This window comes from Garra rufa, chromosome 1, assembly GCF_049309525.1.
Source record: "Garra rufa chromosome 1, GarRuf1.0, whole genome shotgun sequence".
Lineage (NCBI taxonomy): Eukaryota > Metazoa > Chordata > Actinopteri > Cypriniformes > Cyprinidae > Garra > Garra rufa.
The window spans coordinates 39,630,515-39,650,819 of NC_133361.1; the positions used below are offsets into that span (position 1 = coordinate 39,630,515).

The following is a 20,305-nucleotide window of genomic DNA, read 5'->3' on the forward strand; positions in this document are numbered from 1 at the left end:
CAAAGGAAACTCCACAGATACAAAGAGAAAGACGCTGCTGTCACGCCAAATCAACTGGGTTTTACTACCAGACATGGAGTGAATCACAAAAGCGGGTGAAAGGGAGGAGGATTGGGAGGTGGTGTGGGTTGAAAGGGGTGGCAGGATGAGTGCGTTACCTGCTCCCCAGACTTGAGTTGCATCAGCAGGCACAGAGACACACAGACAACAGTAAGATGCAATAAAACTGACTTGGAGAGAAGTCTGTGCTCCATAGCAGCAGGGAGGGACTTTTGATGCTTGTGGCATTTCTTTGGTGTTTGCCTTTTTTTGGAGACATATTTGCATACAACGAATGTCTGTTCATACCTGAGCTTGTGCGTTGGGCTCGAGTCTTAGCAGAGAACCCACTTGCTGGGCCTTGGTTTGGATCACTCCGGCACACACAAAGTTCTCTGGGTTCGGATCCACGTTCTCCAAGAGAGCCATGCCCAATCCCAGTAACTACGAAACATATGGGTGAAGGGAAAAGATGAAATGACAGACAAAAGATGTGAATCAAATTAAATGGACTCATCTGTAAACACTCATTTGCAACTATTAGGTGGATGTGCAAATGCTCACTGATGCTCCAAAAGGAAAAACAATGCATTAAGAACCAGGGGTGTAAACTTTTGAACAGAATGAAGATGTGTACATTTTTCTTATTTTGCTTAAATACATTTTTTTCCATTTAGTACTGCCCTTCAGAAGCTACAGAAGATACTTGCATGTTTCCCAGAAGACAAAATAAGTTAAATTTACCCTCACTAAACAACAACAACAACAGCTGTGGATCATTCAGGTAACAACACAATATTAAGAATTAAGTGCATGTAAACTTTTGAATAGGGCCATTTTTATAAATTAAAGTATTGTCTTCTCTTCTGGGCTATATGTAAATGTCTTTTATGTGAAATATCTTATTCAGATCAGTACTAAATAAAAAAACAACAACATGCAGTTTGCATGATCCCTCTTATTTTGGTAAAATAATTAACATTTTGCAGATTCTGCAAGGATTATATAAACTTTTGACCGCAAATGTATGATAATATTAGAAAGAATCTGGTTATACATTCCAACTGGTATAAAAAAGAAAGAGAACAATGCAAGACATAGTCACTGTCACAGAAAATCATGTCAGAGATGACAGACAAAAGAGAGAAATCTACCCGCACCCGTTTATTTGCCAGTGTGGGAGTTTTTTTGGATTCTGTAAAAATAAGACATGCCAGTCTGCAGGAAGTGCTCATAAACATGTTCTTTCTGTACGGATTTGTTCATTTATAGTTACAAACTCTCTTTCTCTGCACCCCTACACTCATATTTTGACCGTGATTCATTGGCCAAAAAGAGAAAAAAAAAAAAAAAAACACCAGAGAACACCAAATAACCAGATAATCTACAACATATTCGAAATAGTGTAGCATACAGTGGACAATGTACTGGGAACTATTATACCTCATTGCAATGGACTCTTATGAAGAATGAAGGCATTACCTATTCTTGACTCATCATTCTATTGATCTGAATTTAACACATTTTCATACAAACTTAGATTAAAAATGGAAAATATTTATTTTTGATACTGAATTGAACATAAGATGAAAAAATGAAAATTCTGTCATTAATTACTCAAAACCCGTAAGACCTTCGTTCATCTTCAGAACACAAATTAAGATTTTTTTTTTTTGACGAAATCCGGTAGCTTTCTGACCCTGCATAGACCGCAAGGCTCCTACCACAGTCAAGGCACAGAAATGTAGTAAGGAAATCGTTAAAATAGTCCATGTGACATCAGTGGCTCAACCGTAATTTTATGAAGCTACGAGAATGCTTCTCTGTGCAAAGAAAACAAAAACTACTTTTTTCAACGATTCCTTTATGCATGCCCTAAACCTCGTTTACAAGCAGAGGAATGCACATACATGCAGCGTAGTACTCTCAGTAATGGTGCTTATGGGTGACGTGGACGAGAAGAATTGTTGAATAAAGTTGCACAAAACACAAAAACTCCTTCTCGTGCCTACCCAAATCTACGGTTGAACCACTGATGTCACACAGACTATTTTAACTATGTTCTTACTGCTTTCTGGGCCTTGAACATGTCAGTTGCGTTGATGTCTACGCAGGTTCAGAAAGCTCTTGATATTCATCAAAAATATCTTAATGTGTGTTCTGAAAATAAATGAAGGTCTTTGAAACGACGTGAGGGCGAGTTTTACATAGAACTGTTTGAAAATGCCTACTGTTTTACTTGCTATTAAATAAACAGTAGCTAGTGTACAGCTTATACAGTGATGTACTCAGCAGGCTGGTATGGCATTACAAAGTCAATAAAAAAGTTTTGTAAACCCACCTTTGCTTTGAGCACTTCGGTGTCCATGGCATGGTTGGCCTTGAAGATCTTCTGTGCTTCCTGCTGAGGCCTGTGAGAAGGGAATTTAACATGTTTCCCATTCAGAGAACCATTTGTGATGCATGTATACAGTAATTTGTCTTCTGTGTACACACAAACACTTACTGGCTGAGCTGTTTCCAGCGCTGAAAGAAGTCGTGTGATGCCATCTCTGTGGGCTGGAAGAACTTGTTTATGGTCACGGGCAGCTTGAGGGTGAGATTCTGGAGAGCTCCGCCATACCTGTGACAGAACAGCTTAGTAAATCTGAGAGCACAAAATCTCCAGACTCGTGGTCATGAACCATTTAAATGCATGCATCTGTTACCTGAACTTGATGTTGAGGAGTGGTGCCTCCAAGAAGTCAGTCAGACACTCAATGTTAATGACCTGCTGCACCTGAGCACCTCCTTCTATGAGAGGCTCCACTGGTTTAGCCTGAACATTGAGCTGTGGGATCAGTTAAGGAGTTAAACAGCAAACCAGTGTACTCTGAATATCTACATGACACAAATCACTGTGTGTAAGCGAGAATGATCATGAGATTTCATGTGTGGATGTGAAGGATATGAGACTGTAGCTCTCCTGGGCAGGTGACTGTGGTCGTGAAGGTTATAAACTGCACCGACGTCTTATTGCCATAGAACAGATACATCCGCCCTGTCAGGAGAAACAACATACAAAGGTCAAAGATGAAAAAGTGTTTAAGCATCAAACATTTAATAAAGCTTTAGATAGTATTGAGCAGAAAATAATGACCATCATACATTAGTTTACAGAAGACAAACCTTCAAACCACTAGGTTTTATCCATTTGTCAGCAAGTTTTTAATCATTTTAATCAATAACTTTTTCTTATATACTTTAATTAGTTCAGAATAATTATGTTGTTTCATTTCTACATAAATACATTGGTTCCAATGAATGATTATGGAACACTTCACCCACATTTTGACATTTTATTTTGCACAGTTATTTCCCATTTAAATCAGACACTTTACTTGCATTTAATGTTATCTATTTATAAAGTAACTTCTGTCCATTTAAAGGGTTAGGTCACCTAAAATAATGAAAATTCTGTCATTAATTTCTCTCCTTCATGTCGTTCAAATCCTGTAAGACCTTTGTTCATCTTCAGAACACATGTTAAGATATTTTTGATGAAATCCAAGAGCTTTCTGACCCTGCATAGACAGCAATGCAACTGACAAATTCAAGAGCCAGAAAGGTAGTAAGGACACTGATAAAAATAGTCCATGTGAGATCAGTGGTCAACCATAATATTATGAAGCTATGACAATACTTTTTGTGCCCAAAGAAAACTTCTCTTCCATGTTAGTCTTTGACATGTGTTCAGAACTCACATGAAAGAGAAGAAATTGTTGAAGTTGTTTTCTTTGTGCACAAAAATTATTGTCCTAGCTTCACAATATCATGGTTAAACCACTGATGTCACAGACTATTTTATCGATGTTCTTGCTACCTTTCTGGGCCTTGAATGTGTCAGTTGTGTTGCTGTCTATGCAGGGTCAGAAAGCTTAGGGATTTCATTAAAAATATCTTAATTTTTGTTCTGAAGATGAGCAAAGGTCTTATGGGTTTGGAACAACATAAGGGTGAGTAATTAATGACAGAATTGTAATTTTTGGGTGAACTATCCCTTTAATTTTTTGTTTACACTAAAATGAGACGTCTTGTCTTTAACCATCATGAATTTTGAAGATCAAGTCAAATATTAACACTGTTAACATCCCTTTCAGGTTTTTATAATGCTAAAACAACATGATAAAAATGAGCAAGAACTGCTGAATGTGTACATTGAAAGTACAGTCTCGTAAACGCAGGTTAAAATACAATAAATTTGAAGACATAGTTCAGAAGTCTGCTGACACGAAGCTCCAGATGATGCAATTACAATTTTGCAGATGCTGTGACTCACCCAGGTTCTGGCGATATTCAGACTTTATGCCGATCTGTAGCAGCTGATTCTCAAACAGAACTCCATTGTTTTTGCAAACAAACCTGAGGGCAAGAGATAAGGGAGTGTGTGAGGCAGACAAACATGCAGGGACAGCTAGCAATGGTACTGGGCTTTGTATTGGTGTGTTCACGTGTTGTCAGAACAATCAAAACCATGAGCCGCCTACTGGGAAAACTCATCTGGAAAACACACATCTAATTTTTTTACTTTACCTGTTTTACTAATGGTCACAAACTCCCATTAAAGATAATTACCAACAGTGTTAGTAAACAATACAATTAGTTTCTGTCCATGCTAAGGTAAGCGGTTAAGTAAAAATGTTTGCACTTTATCATTCTGAAAGGCAAGGAAAGCCATGCAAATCTACACTTAAAGAATGACTTCGCCTTAACAAAACAAGAGCATCCGAGGAGCATGTGAACGCAGCATAAGACACTGAGAGGAGGGTGGGTGTTGAAAGGGTGACAACAGAGACAAGAGACTGTAATCTGAAGCCTAAGCACAAAAAAAAAAAAAAAAACTCAATGCTCCCGACCGTTGTTTACCATGTAGTGTCATGGTCTCATCTCATAAAATATTAAAAATAAGTATTGGAGCTGTGAACTAGTGATTAGTGCAAATATAGCCATGAAGCTTATAGGGGACATCTCACAGTATCCACAATGTACAATCAGACACAGGCTATTCATTTCATGGGCTAGATATTTTGAGTGAGTGCTGACTTATTGCTGCCCTTGATTACATAATTTTTGCTTTTAAATGTATAATTTGGTCACCACAATTAATGGTCATAACAGAGATTAAAAATCCGAGCTGTCTGCAAAACAGACATTATTAATTCCAACATTAAATAATTGATTAATTTTCTTTGCATATAGCTGCTCAAAAGACTGGGGTCTGTAAGACTTTTTTTTATGTTTCTGAAAAGTGTCTCATATGCTCACCAAGGCTGCATTTATTTGATCAAAATATAGCAAAATATTAAAATGTATAATACAAAACAGTTATATTAATGTTTTAAAATGTAGTTTAAAACTCTGATAGCATTTTCAGCAACCATTACTCCAGTTTTCAGTGTCACATGATTTTTCAGAAATCATTCATATTTGCCAATTTGATGCTCAAGAAACATTTGATTATCGCTGTTGAAAACATTGTTTAATTAAAAGAAGGTACCTGAAAGAACAGCACTTGAAACAGAAATCTTTACACTATAAATATCTTTACATCTTTGATTCATATAATAAAAGTATTTCTTAAAAAAAATGTATCTCACTGATCCCCCCAGAATTTTAAACTATAATGTATACTTGATACTTATATATATATATATATATATATATATATATATATATATATATAAAAAATATTCATCAGCAGTTCCCACACTACATGCATAAGATAAAAGGATAAGTTCACTTCCAGAATAAAAATTTTCTTATTATTTTACTCACCCCCATGTCATCCAAGATGTTTATTTCTTCCGTTCTTCAATCGAAACAAAATTAAGGTTGAGGAAAACATTTCAGGTTTTTTCTCCATAATATAGGAGACTTTAATGGGGATCAAGGGATTGAAGGTCACAATTGCAGTTTCAATGCAGCTTCAAAGGGCTCTACATGATCCCAGCTGAGGAATAAGTGTCTTATCTAGCGAAATGATCTGCCATTTTCTAAAACCCCCCAAATATTTATATACTTTTTAACCAAAAATGCTCATCTTGCACTAGCTCTGTGACATGTATTAAACAATCATGTTGGAAATGTCACGTGCAGTTAGTTCTTAGTCTGTGTACTTTGGTTCAAAAAGGTAGGGTAGGGTGAAAAACTCCACCTCGTTTTCACCTCCAACTGTTTTAGCTTTTTTTGTAAAGGTACATTTGACTTTCTTTGCACGTTCACTTTGTAAACACTGGGTCGGGACTTCCGCCTAGATCTTGCGTGACCTCTCCAACATGACTACGTAATGCATAAGGTTGGGCTGGTGAAAAAAAAAAAAAAAAAATTGGATAGAAATATTTTTTATTTTTATTTTTTTTAGAAAACGACTGATCATTTCACTAGATAAGACCCTTATTCCTCGGCTGGGATTGCGTACAGTCGCTTTGAAATAGCAATTTGGACTGTCAACCCTTTGATCCCCATTGAAGTCCAGTATATGGAGAAAAATCCTGGACTGTTCTCCTCAAAAACCTTAATTTCTTTTTGACTGAAGAAAGAAAGACATGAATGATGACATCTTGGATGACACGGGGGTGAGTAAATTATCAGGACATTTTTATCCTTAAACAGTAATATTTAAAATGTAAAAGAAAAAAAAAAACAATAACGTCTGTAGTTATTTTTAATCACATTTTGCATTCTGTCTTCCCACACGAAAATAAATAATATGAAAGAGGGTGTAGGTGATGGTTGTTTGAGATGTTCGGCTGACTGAATGGAGGGAGTGAAGTGGGCGAGTGAGCTCTTACTTGTTGAGCAGTTCGTTTGACTCAGGCAGAGGAGGAGCAGGATCTTCAGAGACCACAGTAGGGGGAGCAGAGCTGAGAGACCAAAAGCGAAGGATGCAGAGAGAGGAGAGCGGCCCCAGGAGATGAAGAGAGGTGTGAGAAGTGTTAAGTGTGAAAAGGCACAGATGGTTAAAACAGATTAAAGATGTTAGAAAGTGGTGAGCCAGTAAAAAGAGAAGTGCAGAGTGAAGCCAAAGTAGATAGTGAGAAAGAGGAGAGAAAAAGACAAAGGCAGATGTTAGTACTGGCATTAAATCTGCGGCCAATACAATGTTAGCAATTAAAATTACCACTACACAGCACGCAAATAGAAAATACTCCACAGACACAAACAGAAAAAGAACACATTTACACAACAACATCAATAAATAACTAAAAAGTTAAGAGTTTATATATGAGTATTGACTGTCAATAAGTTTTGTTGTAACATATTGACACTGTAGTCTACCACTGGCCCCTTACTCAGAGTCACCAGGACCCTCAGCCAATAGGGAGTCAGAGCTTTCAGTGGGGGGCTCCAGATCTCTGCCATCGTCCAATGAAAAGCAAGGACGTGAGACGCGCACACGTTCACGCATACACACAAACATGTGCACGCGCACACACACACACACCAAAATGAGGGAGATGGAAAAGGGAGGGAAAGAGAAAGAGAAAAAAAGCAAGAAAAGAGAAAGACAGTCACATACGCAGCAAGATAAAGGACACAAGATTACACAACACACAAAGAGGAAGACAAGAAGAACGAGCGATAGAAAGTGAAACGACAGAATAGAGCAGAAAGCTTGACGGACGTATATACGAGCTCTGAACATGTTAAAATATTAGTGCACTTCACTTGAGTTAATTACAGCAATAAATAAAAACAGGATGATAATGAACTGGATGCTTATTTACCTCAGGAAGCCATCATCGTTGACACCAGCCTCTGAGAAAACATCAACCAATAAGCTGCCTGCGCTGGGAGCGGCGGCTGTAACAGGGGGACCCGTGCGGAGCCCCAGCAGATCAGCAGACGGGGACGGAGTGGACTAAAAGAAAGAGAGGATTTTGGTTTAAAAAAAAAACATGTTTAATTAGAAAGTATCTGAATCAGGATGTGTGCAGTGGGAGGGTGTTTTCTTAGGGATTGTTCTGTATTTGCTGACTCACTTCCCTGTACAATGCAAACATGTGGCTGCAACGGCCGAAGTCTGCCATGTATTAGTCTCGACCTCAACCCACAGACTGCCCACAGTACACAAACTGACCATCTGATGCATATTAACCACAAAAAAAATGATAAGAGCTGCTTGCTGCATTTCTAATCTGATGAGCCAGTCTGACTGGAAATTAAGTCATGTCTACAAGGTGCTGGGCTGATAAAACTGATAAAATTATTTGGCAATGTTTGCCACATTACTGGAAAAATACTCAGCTTTGAGGCTCTGGGTAGCATGATATTCACAAATAGAATTGCATATTGTGCTTTGTTTTTTGAGTAATGTCTGTGCTTATTCTATTTGAGTGGGCAGAAATTTTGATTATGCCAGTCTCTTATTGTGGTATCAGCTATTATTGATAAACCTGATATTAAAAAGCATGCAAAAACAAAATAAATCGGATCAATCATGTTTGAAGGGACAATTCACCTAAAAATTTAAATTCTGTCATCACTTTTTGCTACCAGCGACTGTTTGGTCACATTTTTTTTCAAATATCTTCTTTTGTGTTCAACAGAAGAAAGAAATCAGGACTGGAACAACATAAAGGTGAGTAAATATTAACACAATTTTCAATTGTGGGTGAACCACCCCTTCGATATCAGTCTGATAGATCTTTTATATTATACGTGGATGGTTCTTGGCCAGAATAAGCTGCAAAGTGGACCAGACTCGATGTTTATAGCCAAAAGGATTGTTATACACTACCATTTTAACATTTGGGGTTGGCAGGATTTTTTTAAATGTTTTTGAAAGAAGTTTCTTTGCATTTATTTGATAAAATTCTTTCTAACTTTAAATAAGTTTTCTATTTTAATATACAGTTGAGGTCAAAAGTTTACATACTACCTTAGAGAATCTGCAAAATGTAAATTATTTTACCAAAATAAACTGTGTTGTTACCTGAATGTTTTTTTGGGAGGATTAATGATAGTTGTTCATGAGTCCCTTTTTTGTCCTGAACAGTTAAACTGCCTACTGTTCTCCTGAAAAATCATCCAGGTCTTACAAATGCTGTTTTTTCAGCATTTTTGTGTATTTGATCCCTTTCCAACAATGGCTGTATGATTTTAAGATCCATCTTTTCACACTGAGGAACTCATGCAACTATTACAGAAGGTTCAAACACTCACTGATGCTCCAGAAGAAACAGTGGGTGAAAACTTTTGAACAGAATGAAGATGTGTACATTTTTCATATTTTGCCTAAATATCATATTTTTTCATTTAGTACTGCCGTTCAAAAGCTACAGAAGATACTGACATGTTTCCCAGAAGACAATATAGCAATTTAACCCTCTGGCTCTTAACACATTGTGTTTTCTTCTGGAGCATCAGTGAGTGTTTGAACCTTGTGTAATAGTTGCATATGAGTCCCTCAGTCATCCTCAGTGTAAAAAGATGGATCTGGAAATCATACAGTCATTGTGGGACCTTAAAGATTATTACGAAGAACAGCAGGCAGTTTAGGACACTCATGAACAACTATCACTAAAAAAAACAAAAAAACAAAACACACAGCTGTGGATCGTTCAGGTAGCAACACAGTATTAAGAATCAAGTGTATGTAAACTTTTGAATGGGGTCATTCTTATAACTATAATTTTCTCCTGTGGACTATATGAAAACATCTTTTATGTGAAATATCTTATTTAGGTCAGTACTAAATAAAAAATAACATGCATTTTGTATGATGCCTCTTATTTTGGTCAAATAATTTACATCTTGCAGAATCTGCAAAGTGTATGTAAACTTTGGACATCAACTGTATTTTTAAAATGCACCCAATTTCTGTGATTTTTCAGCATCATTACTCCAGTCTTCAGTGTCACATCAACCTATCAGAAATCATTGTAATATGCTGATTTGCTGGTCAAAAAAACATTTCTTTTTATCAATGCTGAAAACAGCTGTACCGCTCAGTATTTTTATGGAAAGCACAATAGTTCTTTTCAGGATTCACGGAGGAATAGAAAGCTCAAAAGACAGGCATTTATTTGAAATATATTTTTTGTAATATTATTTAAAAAATTCTGAACTCCAACTTTTTAACAGTGGTGCATATATAGAAATCTCAAAGCCATAAGTGTTTGTGTCTCTCACAGCATTAGATGCAGCAATGGCAGAGCTGTCGCCTCCTCTCTCTCCCCCTCCATTGAGTTCTCCTCCCTCTCTCTTTCCCTCCTCCAGCTCGTTCACAGACACAGCTCCTGGTCCCTTCTTCTTTTTCAGCTTGGCCAGGATGGACGACTCCCTCTCTGGGAATGGAGGCATCTCCTCGAGCACCGTGGCCTACAGTTACACACAGCAACACAGATGATTATGCAAACAAATGGTGATAAAAAAAAAAAAATCAACAAAGTGTGTGCAAAAGCACGTGATCTCACCAGGACATCAGTGCTGGCGATGGAGGACAGTTTGAGATATTCCACAGCTCTCTGCTGCAGCTCGACATCACTGTTCCTGATCTGGCTGTCAGAACGCAGCACTTCCTGAATGGTGCTCTTTGTCTCAGGGAACAGATTAATGAACTTAATATAGGCAGAAAGCAGCAGGGCGCGTGTGGGGACTGAACACAGGTGAAACTTAGAGTGGAGCAGGTTAAACTGAACCAAAGGACTAGAAACAGAGTAAAAAAAGTAGAGGAAATTATTAGTACAGCAATAACATTTAAACAGAAAATGCTGATATAACTGGCTAAAGCACTCACCTTGAACGAGGATCACCAGCAATAAGGTTACCAAACTCTCCCAGGATATATCCTCCAACCTTTACCATATTCTCATGACAAGCTGGAGCCTGCAAAGCCTGTGAAAATTCAAAAAACAAGCAAAAATAAGAGAACAGGAAACACAAAGTGTTGCATAAAGTAACATAATGATGGTGGAAATCAATTTTCTGCAAGTGCATAAGAAGTGACAATTTGAACATCTGGTGCCATTTACCTCAAAGACTGTCTTGGCTGCATATCCCTGCACATCGTCACGATTGATGACGATCTGGATGACGCGGTACCACACCTCCTCACTGACGTAATCCCCAGCAATGCGGATTAGGTTTAGAATAGTATCCACATACCAGGAGTAGTCTACTGCATATTTCTCTGCCAGAATGGCCACTTTCAGTACCTACAGACAGAGCACTTACACATTAAAACCACGACCTGTGAGTGAAGAGACATGGAAGAGATGAAGAGAGACGCACCATTTCCTCTCTGATGGAGTAGTCGGCTGTCTCCAGGTAACTCAGCATCTCTGCAACAATCTGCTTGGCATTGCTGCGGTCACACATGGCGTAGAGCAGGTCAGCTGCTCTCTGACGCACACTGACATCCCTCTCAGTCTGCCAGCGGAATAAATAGCATTAAATGGTTATAAACAATGTCCATGAATTATAAAATGATGAATCTGCCAAGAAAATTTTTTATTTGTTTCATAAGAATACAGAATCTATCCATTTACCTTCAAGGCATTGATGACTGTCTCTATGTGCGTTTTGACTGCCTCATGGGAAAACTCAGAGCTGGCAAGGGTGCACATGCTTTCCAGGGCCAAGTAGCGCAGGTTGGTCTCTCTATGCTGCAAGAACTGCCCCAGCTGGTTACATGCCCGCACAAGCAGATTCGGCTCGCTGTTGAGAAACAGGCCATGAGAGTTTAAATACAACTGATAGATGTTCAATACAGACAAAACCATAAAAAACATCATGTGACCCTGGACCATAAATGCAGTTTTGAGTAGCATGGTATTTTTTTATAAATAGCCAAAAATACACTGTATACGTCAAAATTATCGATTTTTCTTTTTATACCAAAATCATTAGGATATTAAGTAAAGATCATGTTCCATGAAGATATTTTGTAAATTTCCTACTGTAAATACGTCAAAACTTCATTTTTAATTAGTAATATGCATTGCATTGCAAATATTTTCTCGGCCAAATATTGACATATCCTAACAAACCACACATCAATTGAAAGCTTATTTATTCAATGTAGTTACTCATATGTATAAATCTTAATTTAAAAAAATTGAACATTATGACTTGTGTTCCATGGTCGCATATCAAACAATGTCATTAATTATATATATATATATATAAAAAAAAAAAAAAACAGAACACATTTTATATAAATCACTCATGAATCCATATGTACAAAGATTGTTCCTTAATTATCTGTGCTTTTTGTTATTTGTGAACTTTCTAAGTGACAAAAATGAGAATGAGAAATGGAGACAACATGTACCTGTCATAGTGGATGATTAGAGAAATGGCCTCGAATAGGATGGCGTTCTTGGCATTGGAGTGCTGAACCTTCTTGGATTTGGGTGGTTCTTGGGCTTTGTTGAGGATGGTTTCCAGACACTCCACCAGCCGCCCCTTCACAGCACCATCCTCAGGCGGTGGGTAGCACTGCAGAAGTCGCAGCAGCTTGCAGGACAACCATGGAGCAGGAACAAAGTAGTAGGTGTAGTCCTGCAGGTCAGTGGAGGCTGAAGACACAATCTGAGAATGGAAAAAAAAAACATGAATGAATTAAAACATGAATCTGAGGCTGTAAATAATTGAACATTTCCTTAAATAGTTTCAAGTGATTTTTAAGAGGTAAAACACTGCAAATTAAGAAGAAAACCGCTACACAAGTATGAAAAGCTGGCAGAATCAACCAAGAACAGACCTTTACTGTGAGTAAATCATGCATATTTTTTACTTAAGTAATCCATTATAAAGAAATGTTAACGCAGCCAATTATTGTTATTTGTTATTCTTTTTACACTGAATGAATGTTTTACATTTAAGCAAAACTGTCTCAATATTATCATGGTCACATGACGATATGAAACAATAGGTCTTCTGGGCAAAAAGTGTTGTTTTTAAAATATATTTTAACTTCTTAATCTAACATGAAAGGTCATTAAAGTTGTGTTTTGGGCTATTATGCTTTGGCACGTTATCTGTCAAATGAACTAAAATATGGCTTAATCCCATCATCAAGCTTGTTTTCGCTGCAGGCTTCAAAGTGAAGCACATAGCCTTGTTCACCTACTTTGCCTGTTTTTACTGAAGCTGGAGTTTTCCTTTAGAATAAAAGCTCTTTTGCCGTTTCCATCAAAATAAAAGCTTAAAAGTGCAGTATGAATTGCTGACAGCTGCTGATAAAATCTCTTTCAAGTGTAAAAATAATGAAAGTAGCATTGTAATTTCCCTACTGTAGTGTAAAGAAAAAATATTTTCATTTATTTTACAGTGCAATTGTTTTACAATATGGCATTTACTGTCATATGAATAACAATAATATAAAATTGTTGTTATTATTATTATATTCTCATTTGTTTAGCTTCCTAAAACACCAGTGTCAAATGTAATTATGTTTGGCTTGGAGAGCCAACATACTGTTATGCTATTTAAACTTATTATTATTATTCTTCTGATACCAAAAAATTCTGAACGCTACTCCTCCTAGGGCTTTAAGGCTACAAGCCCCAAACTCGATATGGAGATTTATGCTATATCTTTTTAGACTGATAAGACTTACAGTTTATTTATTATTAATTTTTGAATATGAAAAATTTTCCATAGACTTACATGGGCTGAGAAAAAATGCCCCCTCTAAAGGAGCAATTCCCTCCACTGAACGGGCGGGGGGAGTGACCTTTTGCCTACTTTCACTTTGAAATCGGTGGAAAATTAAATAAATACCGCCTTTAAAATTAAAATATTGCAGCGATTTAATTCTAAATACCCATTAGAACAATAATAAATTCGGCTGTTTGTTAGCTGTATTATGTAAAAGAAAAAGCTCGCACCCTTCAGCGCGTACTTTCTCTGTATATGTGGCCACAAAGGACATCATTTGCTGATGCGATTTAATTGTAAATACCAATTAGAACACATCAAGAGCTAAATCAGCTGTTTGTGAGCTGTTTTATTTCAAAGTTAAAGTCTTCAGCAAATGTGTTAAACAGACGAGCTTCACGGCTCGGAGATGTCCGTCTGCGAACTATAGATCACTGAACGTCTTTTAAAAGCATTTAAATAAAAACACTCCAGCGATTGTACACAATAAATATAGAAAAACATTTTAAAGAGCTACATTGAGTGCAAATGAGCCGTTTCATTTGTTTAACTAACTAACATGGGATGCACGGCTGGCATTTATCCATCTGTGTCAACAAAGACTAGGGGTGGGAGAAAAAATCGATATTGCAATATATTGTTGTGCTCTCTGTCGCAATAAATAATCGATACACTAACGGCCAATATCGATATTTTATTACAACACAAATGATTAATTTACCCGTCGTCAGTGTCACTGTCACTACCCAATATCTACCATTCTGTTTGCGGGGGGCGCTGTTCGAGTAAATAGGCGTAAAGTGGCGGAAGCAGCGGCCAGTGAAGAACACAAGTTATCTTACAACATCAGAGAAGAAGCGCAGAAAAAAAGAGAAGTGAGAAGAATGGCGGAAGATAACGAAAAACAAATCAAAGACGCACCGGCTAGTTGAGCATGCTGATCAGTTACGCCTGTTTCACACATACTCCGTCTGCAGTGCTTATGCGTTGAGTATTTTTTTCCGCACCCATGTTAACGGATTAGAGCGTTCACACTGCACGCGGTTGCTGTGCAAGTGCATTGAATAATACGTTGTTTATTATACGTTGAGTTTAAACGTGAATATATCTAGAATTGTATTAGTGTACTGTGATAAAAGAGTATCACAATGCTGAAAAAGCACGTTTGTATTTGAAATCAAAATAACGGATAAATGGTGTGTTTGTGGTAAACAGCCGCGGATCAGGAACGGACTGCAAACGTGTCCTGTGTGAAAGCAAAACGAGTCCGTGCTGCTTCTGCATCGCATACGTAACGCACACGGACTGCATACACACTGCAGATGGAGTATGTGTGAAACAGGCGTTAGTGTTCCTCAAGAAGAATATGCATTGATGAGACCACTGTCCAGGTTAACATAAAGCACTTTACAGTAACTTACTACTGACGTTTCAGTATCATGGTTTACACATGTTAGTTAATGTTCATGTTGTTTTTTAATGTTCAGGCACTTTTATCTGTCTAGCTGTACAGTGTTTACATTTAAGACCAGGAGGCAGTGAGTTATTATGCAAATGCATATTTCTTTGCACAGTGTTGGAAATGTTGGCATTAATAAATGCATAAGATTTCCTTATTATGGGTATTTTTTTCTTTTTCAGTCACATATATCGTTGATGAAATTTCTTCCAATATATTGAATATCGTAGATATCGTGAATCGCGATATTATCGATATCGTGGGCCACATATCGCCACAGAATTGAATCGTGAGTTACCTGTATCGTCCCACCCCTAACAAAGACATCATTTTGCACGTCTTTTAAAGGTATTTAAATACAAACACTCCAGCGATTCAACATAATAATAGTAGAGTAATATATTAAAAAGGTAAAATGCTTGCTTATTTCTGCTTTTGTGGTCAACTGCACAGCAAAGCGTCGTGGCTTTGACGCACGCGCTCCACACTACATTAATCCTCGCTTCTGCCAATAAGAAAGACGTCTCTTGGACAAACACAGACAAGATCATTTCAAAATACATCAAAGCTTAACGAATATAATCAAAAACAGTTGTTTATGTCTCAAGTGAACATGAACTGTTGAGAAATAAATCGGATGTGGATCATTATTGGATTTCAACATTAAAGCGGCTGCATTCTGCTTTCTGTCTTCAATGTTACTCCATAAAATTTCTGTATGCATTTATTTATTGCTCTAACAAGGATCAATACATAATGGAAACAGTGCAATGTTCAGGTTGTTCATATTGCTAATGTTGTCCAAAAGAGGGGGCCACAGGATAACTAATCCTTCAAGATCTCAGTTCACAGACCTATTTACAGTGTTTCATTTAGGTGAGATAACTTTGAAAATAGCAAACAGGGAAAACAATTACAAGCATATAAAAACAATACAAATAATTATTTCACATCCAGCTAGCCAACTCTGATGAACCTGTTGTCATAGCCTAGTCTGCTTTTTTTATTAGAACGTGAAATATCAAAGGCGCATTTTCGCAGCGGGGCAGCTCGAGAACGCCGGACACACAAGCGCTCTGCCTCTTTTTCCCCAAAGCTGCTCGGGTTGGCTCTCCAAGCCAACATTTAAAGTTTGTAATCGAACTTTAGCTTCTAGTTTAGACTGAGACAGTACAACACAAATAAAAAGAGGTCTGAGTTCCCACTAAAGTTCAGGTAAAAGTCAATTCACTGACTTGAACCAAGAACATGGTTTGGGGCTCTTAATTCTGAACTCTCAAAGTGCATTAGATTTAAACTTTAAAATGTGTCAAATTAAATTTATTTTTCTTCATTTGTCTTTTTTTAAATACTGCAATATCATCATATTGTGGACTTCATATTGTGATGTTATCATGAGATTTTGATAGTTACATCCCTATGATGTAATACTGTGAAATATTACTATTAAGAATGTTTTCTATTATAATACATTTTAAAATGGAATTATTCCTGTGCCTGTTGTTTCTCAAGTCTTCGGTGTCACATGGTCCTTCAGAAATAATTCTAACATGCTGTTTTACTGCGCAAGAAACATTTCTTATTATCAATGTTGCAGTTGTGCTGCTTAATATTTTTGTGAAAACTTTTTTCAGGATTCTTTGATCAACAAAGTTGCTTGAATTCATGCATTCATTCATAAAAAGCATTGGCATTCCCATCAATCTCACAAATCCCCCAAGGATTTGCAACCCATTCAAGAAATTCTGGTCTATAGGCTAACAAACACATTCGCGCACACATACACACACACACTCACCCTGCTGAGTCGTGACACAGCCAGCGACACACAGGTCTTGAACTCATCAGGATTCTTCTGGCTGAGACATGTGATCAGGGAGATCGCAGCAGTGACCACACCCTGAGAAAAGAACAGAATCAGAAATCAGACCCTTATGAAATACAATAACCACAAAAAACATCTAGAAATTTATGCATTTTACATACATTAACACATGTGTATGAACATCAAAAGGGTTGTGGTTTCCTATATGCCACACTTACCATGTGCTGGTCATTGAGCAGGTGCACCACTCTAGAGGTCCATTCTCCCATGAGCACCAGGTCTGGGGAGGTCTTATACAGACGCAGCAGACAGAGAGCAGCCGACTGCTTTACACTGTCCATCGTGTCCCTGTCATTACAATAGGAAATACATTACTCATCTACAGCGACATCTAAAGCGTTTAGATATCTTTTTCACCAATCCATGAATGAGAAAATATTTACAACAACCAGAAATAAATACATTTGCATCATATTCTTAGGAATAGAAAGTGTGTTTTGGTGTGTATGAACTAATTAAATGTGTATTTTGAATGTTTTTTTCCACTAAATTGAAAGAAAACAAGATGTATGTGAAATTCTCAAAATTGACCAGTTCCTGACAAACAGGACCAGTTTTGCCTTTAAAAAATATTAGCTATAACTGCCAACAAAACAAAACACAATCTCTAATACTAAACTACAAAAAAGCCTATTTTTACTTTTAGTACATGTGACACCACAAATACACACTTCCTCTTTATTAATCCTCTTTTTCTCCTCATGCAAGGTCCTTCCATCTAAATCCCTCAACCTGAATCTCAACTTTTGCCCTCGCACTCATTCCTTCCAGCCCAAAGTTGCTCACCCAGCCACAAGGATGCGAGGAATCTCTCCGGCGAAGGCCTCGGCCATCTCTCTGCTGCCCACGTTGGCGATACAGTGCAGAGCCAGACACATGAAGGTGGGGTTTCGGCTGGACAGGTCATTCTTGATGGCATTGTTAATCAGCCTGATCAGTTCACTGTTACTGTTCACCAAAACAGAGATGAACAAATATCCCTAGAGCACAGAAAAAAAGAGGAAGGAACAAAAGAAAGCTGATGGTTATGTTCTGTTTTTGCACACACATACTGACCTAAGCCAAATGAGTGTAGGGTAAAGCTAAAATGAAGGCAGCGTCACTGAAGAACTGTCATCTTCAAACAGGCTCAGAACGACAGCCTGCGAGCACAGAAGAAGCTCTGTGGATAAGCACTAAACCACAAGAGAGAGATTTTCCCCCTCACTGAGCTAATGTGTCTCCCTCACTGCTGCAAGGGTTGAAGTTCTTTTGAATTGCTTTCATTCCCACTCTTACTGCATCGTGAGGTTAAAATCTGGAGGTTTGGAGCAATGTGTCTTGCAAGATGATCAGAATCACCTGAATTCTCCTATAATCAGCTAGAGAAATTCAATCATTTGCTCCATTTAGTGTATCGAAACTCTGTTACTACAGTTCACTGAATTTATCATGAATACAATCTTCACTTCAAAAGCCTTTGCTTAGATTTTTACAAAAACTCTGATTGCCCGTTTCCGCATGACTTTTCCAAGTATTTTTCCAATAAAATGGTATGTATGCAAATTGTATAATATCCAAAGAACACATTTCTAGCAATTGTGCAGTTTATTCTCATTTTGTATTTTCAGAAAGTTTTGGAATATTTGTCCTTTTGTCAAATTTGTCACTACTGAAACACAATAATAATATATATTGTGTGTGTGTGTGTGTGTGTGTGTGTGTGTGTGTGTGTGTGTGTGTGTGTGTGTGTGTGTGTGTGTGTGTGTGTGTGTGTGTGTATGTGTGTGTGTATGTGTGTGTGTATGTGTGTATGTATGTATGTATGTATGTATGTATGTGTATATATATATATATTTATATTTATTTACAATTTATGAGATTTGTTGGATTTTGAATCAAATTTTTCTTTGTAAAAGGCAGAAAGTTGATCATACTGATTCCAAACTAAAGGATTCATTAGTTTGTATATACACTGAATGAAAAACTTAGTATCATAACATCTTAGCTGATAATTCAGTATACTTTATTTTTGACAAAACATCCCATGTTTTGGTTGTGACTGCACATTTTTGGTAGTGACAGTAATGCTTTGGTAGTGACAACATCACATTATAGAATTTTAACTTGCAAACTAAAACACTACTAAAACACATTCAAATACAAAATATTTGTGTAACTGTACTAAAATTTTGTTTATTTCCCCCAAATAAAGGATTATGCGTTAACAATGATGACATGTTTTGGTCGTGACTGTTTCGGGAGTGACAATTTTATGGGATGTCACTACCAAAAAGCCACCAAATGTTTCGGTAGTGACAATGTTACATACTTTTACACCTAGCTCAAAGATGCTAATCGGTGGCACAGTTTTGAACAGTTGTCCACAAAAAGGTATTCTGTAGTGACATGCCTTAAAGTTACACAAAGACTAATGATGGAGCCTATCTCCTCATAGCTTGTAGCTATGAGAAAGGGGGACACAGGAATATTTCCTGATTAGAAATATAGGGGCATAGTTAAAATTAGTCTCAGCCAATAGACTAAAACATGCACAGTTTCGGGACTGACAATAAAAAAAGGACACTTTTACATAAACTTTCATAATTAACGAAATAAATAAAATAAAACAAATAATAAATAAATAAATAAAAAAATATATATGTATTTTTTTACTTCACTTTGTTTTTAAAACAATGGGAAATAAATAAATTATCTCAACATTTTCATATAACTTGAAATTAAGGGGTTAGGGTTAAGGACAGCCACCACCCAATTGAAAGGATCTGATAAATGATGATTTTATATATATATTAAGCTTACTGATATTTTAAATATTATTGTGGGTTTCAATAGATAATAAAAAGATCTTAGTAAACATTTAAGATTTTATTACTTTTTTTTATAGGTTTTTTAGGTTGTGGGACAGCAGTTGCACCAATTCTGTAGAATGGCCCATATATACATATACACACAATTTATAATGTATAGACAAATTATAGTGCCTTTTGCTTATTAGTATGTTTTTGTATTTGTTGCATGGTATTGTATTTGTTTGTTACATTACAAAAAAACTTGGGAAAAAATCTGCAGCAAAATTTTGCATCTAAGACATAGCATATCGCGTATCAGAAGTGCAGTGGAATTTTCCGGCTAATGGATGTTTTGAAACTGTTAGCTGTAGGCTGTGACTCATTGTTTAGTTTGAGAGACCAAATCTTACCACACACAGCAGGTTGTACGGTGACCTAAATCAGGTTTGGAATCCATTTTAATGTGCTTATAAGCCTTATTTA

General features: G+C 37.0%; 1 protein-coding gene across 3 annotated transcripts in view; it reads right to left on the minus strand.

The window, feature by feature from the left end:
* The window catches only part of ap2a1 (adaptor related protein complex 2 subunit alpha 1), a 30,863-nt gene that overhangs the window by 2,139 nt on the left and 8,419 nt on the right, over nt 1–20,305 (minus strand). Inside the window, exons 3-21 of one of the 3 annotated variants that reach the window (XM_073840339.1) lie at nt 17,817–18,010; nt 17,189–17,318; nt 16,944–17,045; nt 12,356–12,615; nt 11,571–11,739; nt 11,314–11,451; nt 11,055–11,237; nt 10,820–10,917; nt 10,497–10,728; nt 10,213–10,401; nt 7,806–7,939; nt 7,371–7,433; nt 6,870–6,941; nt 4,358–4,440; nt 2,989–3,079; nt 2,748–2,870; nt 2,546–2,662; nt 2,381–2,450; nt 349–483 (exon numbers count right to left, since the gene is read on the minus strand). In XM_073840339.1, the coding sequence (XP_073696440.1) occupies nt 349–483; nt 2,381–2,450; nt 2,546–2,662; nt 2,748–2,870; nt 2,989–3,079; nt 4,358–4,440; nt 6,870–6,941; nt 7,371–7,433; nt 7,806–7,939; nt 10,213–10,401; nt 10,497–10,728; nt 10,820–10,917; nt 11,055–11,237; nt 11,314–11,451; nt 11,571–11,739; nt 12,356–12,615; nt 16,944–17,045; nt 17,189–17,318; nt 17,817–18,010 (2,583 nt within the window). The remainder of the gene's footprint in view (nt 1–348; nt 484–2,380; nt 2,451–2,545; nt 2,663–2,747; nt 2,871–2,988; nt 3,080–4,357; nt 4,441–6,869; nt 6,942–7,370; nt 7,434–7,805; nt 7,940–10,212; nt 10,402–10,496; nt 10,729–10,819; nt 10,918–11,054; nt 11,238–11,313; nt 11,452–11,570; nt 11,740–12,355; nt 12,616–16,943; nt 17,046–17,188; nt 17,319–17,816; nt 18,011–20,305) is intronic. The other 2 variants (XM_073840348.1, XM_073840356.1) reach the window with 2 other exon arrangements.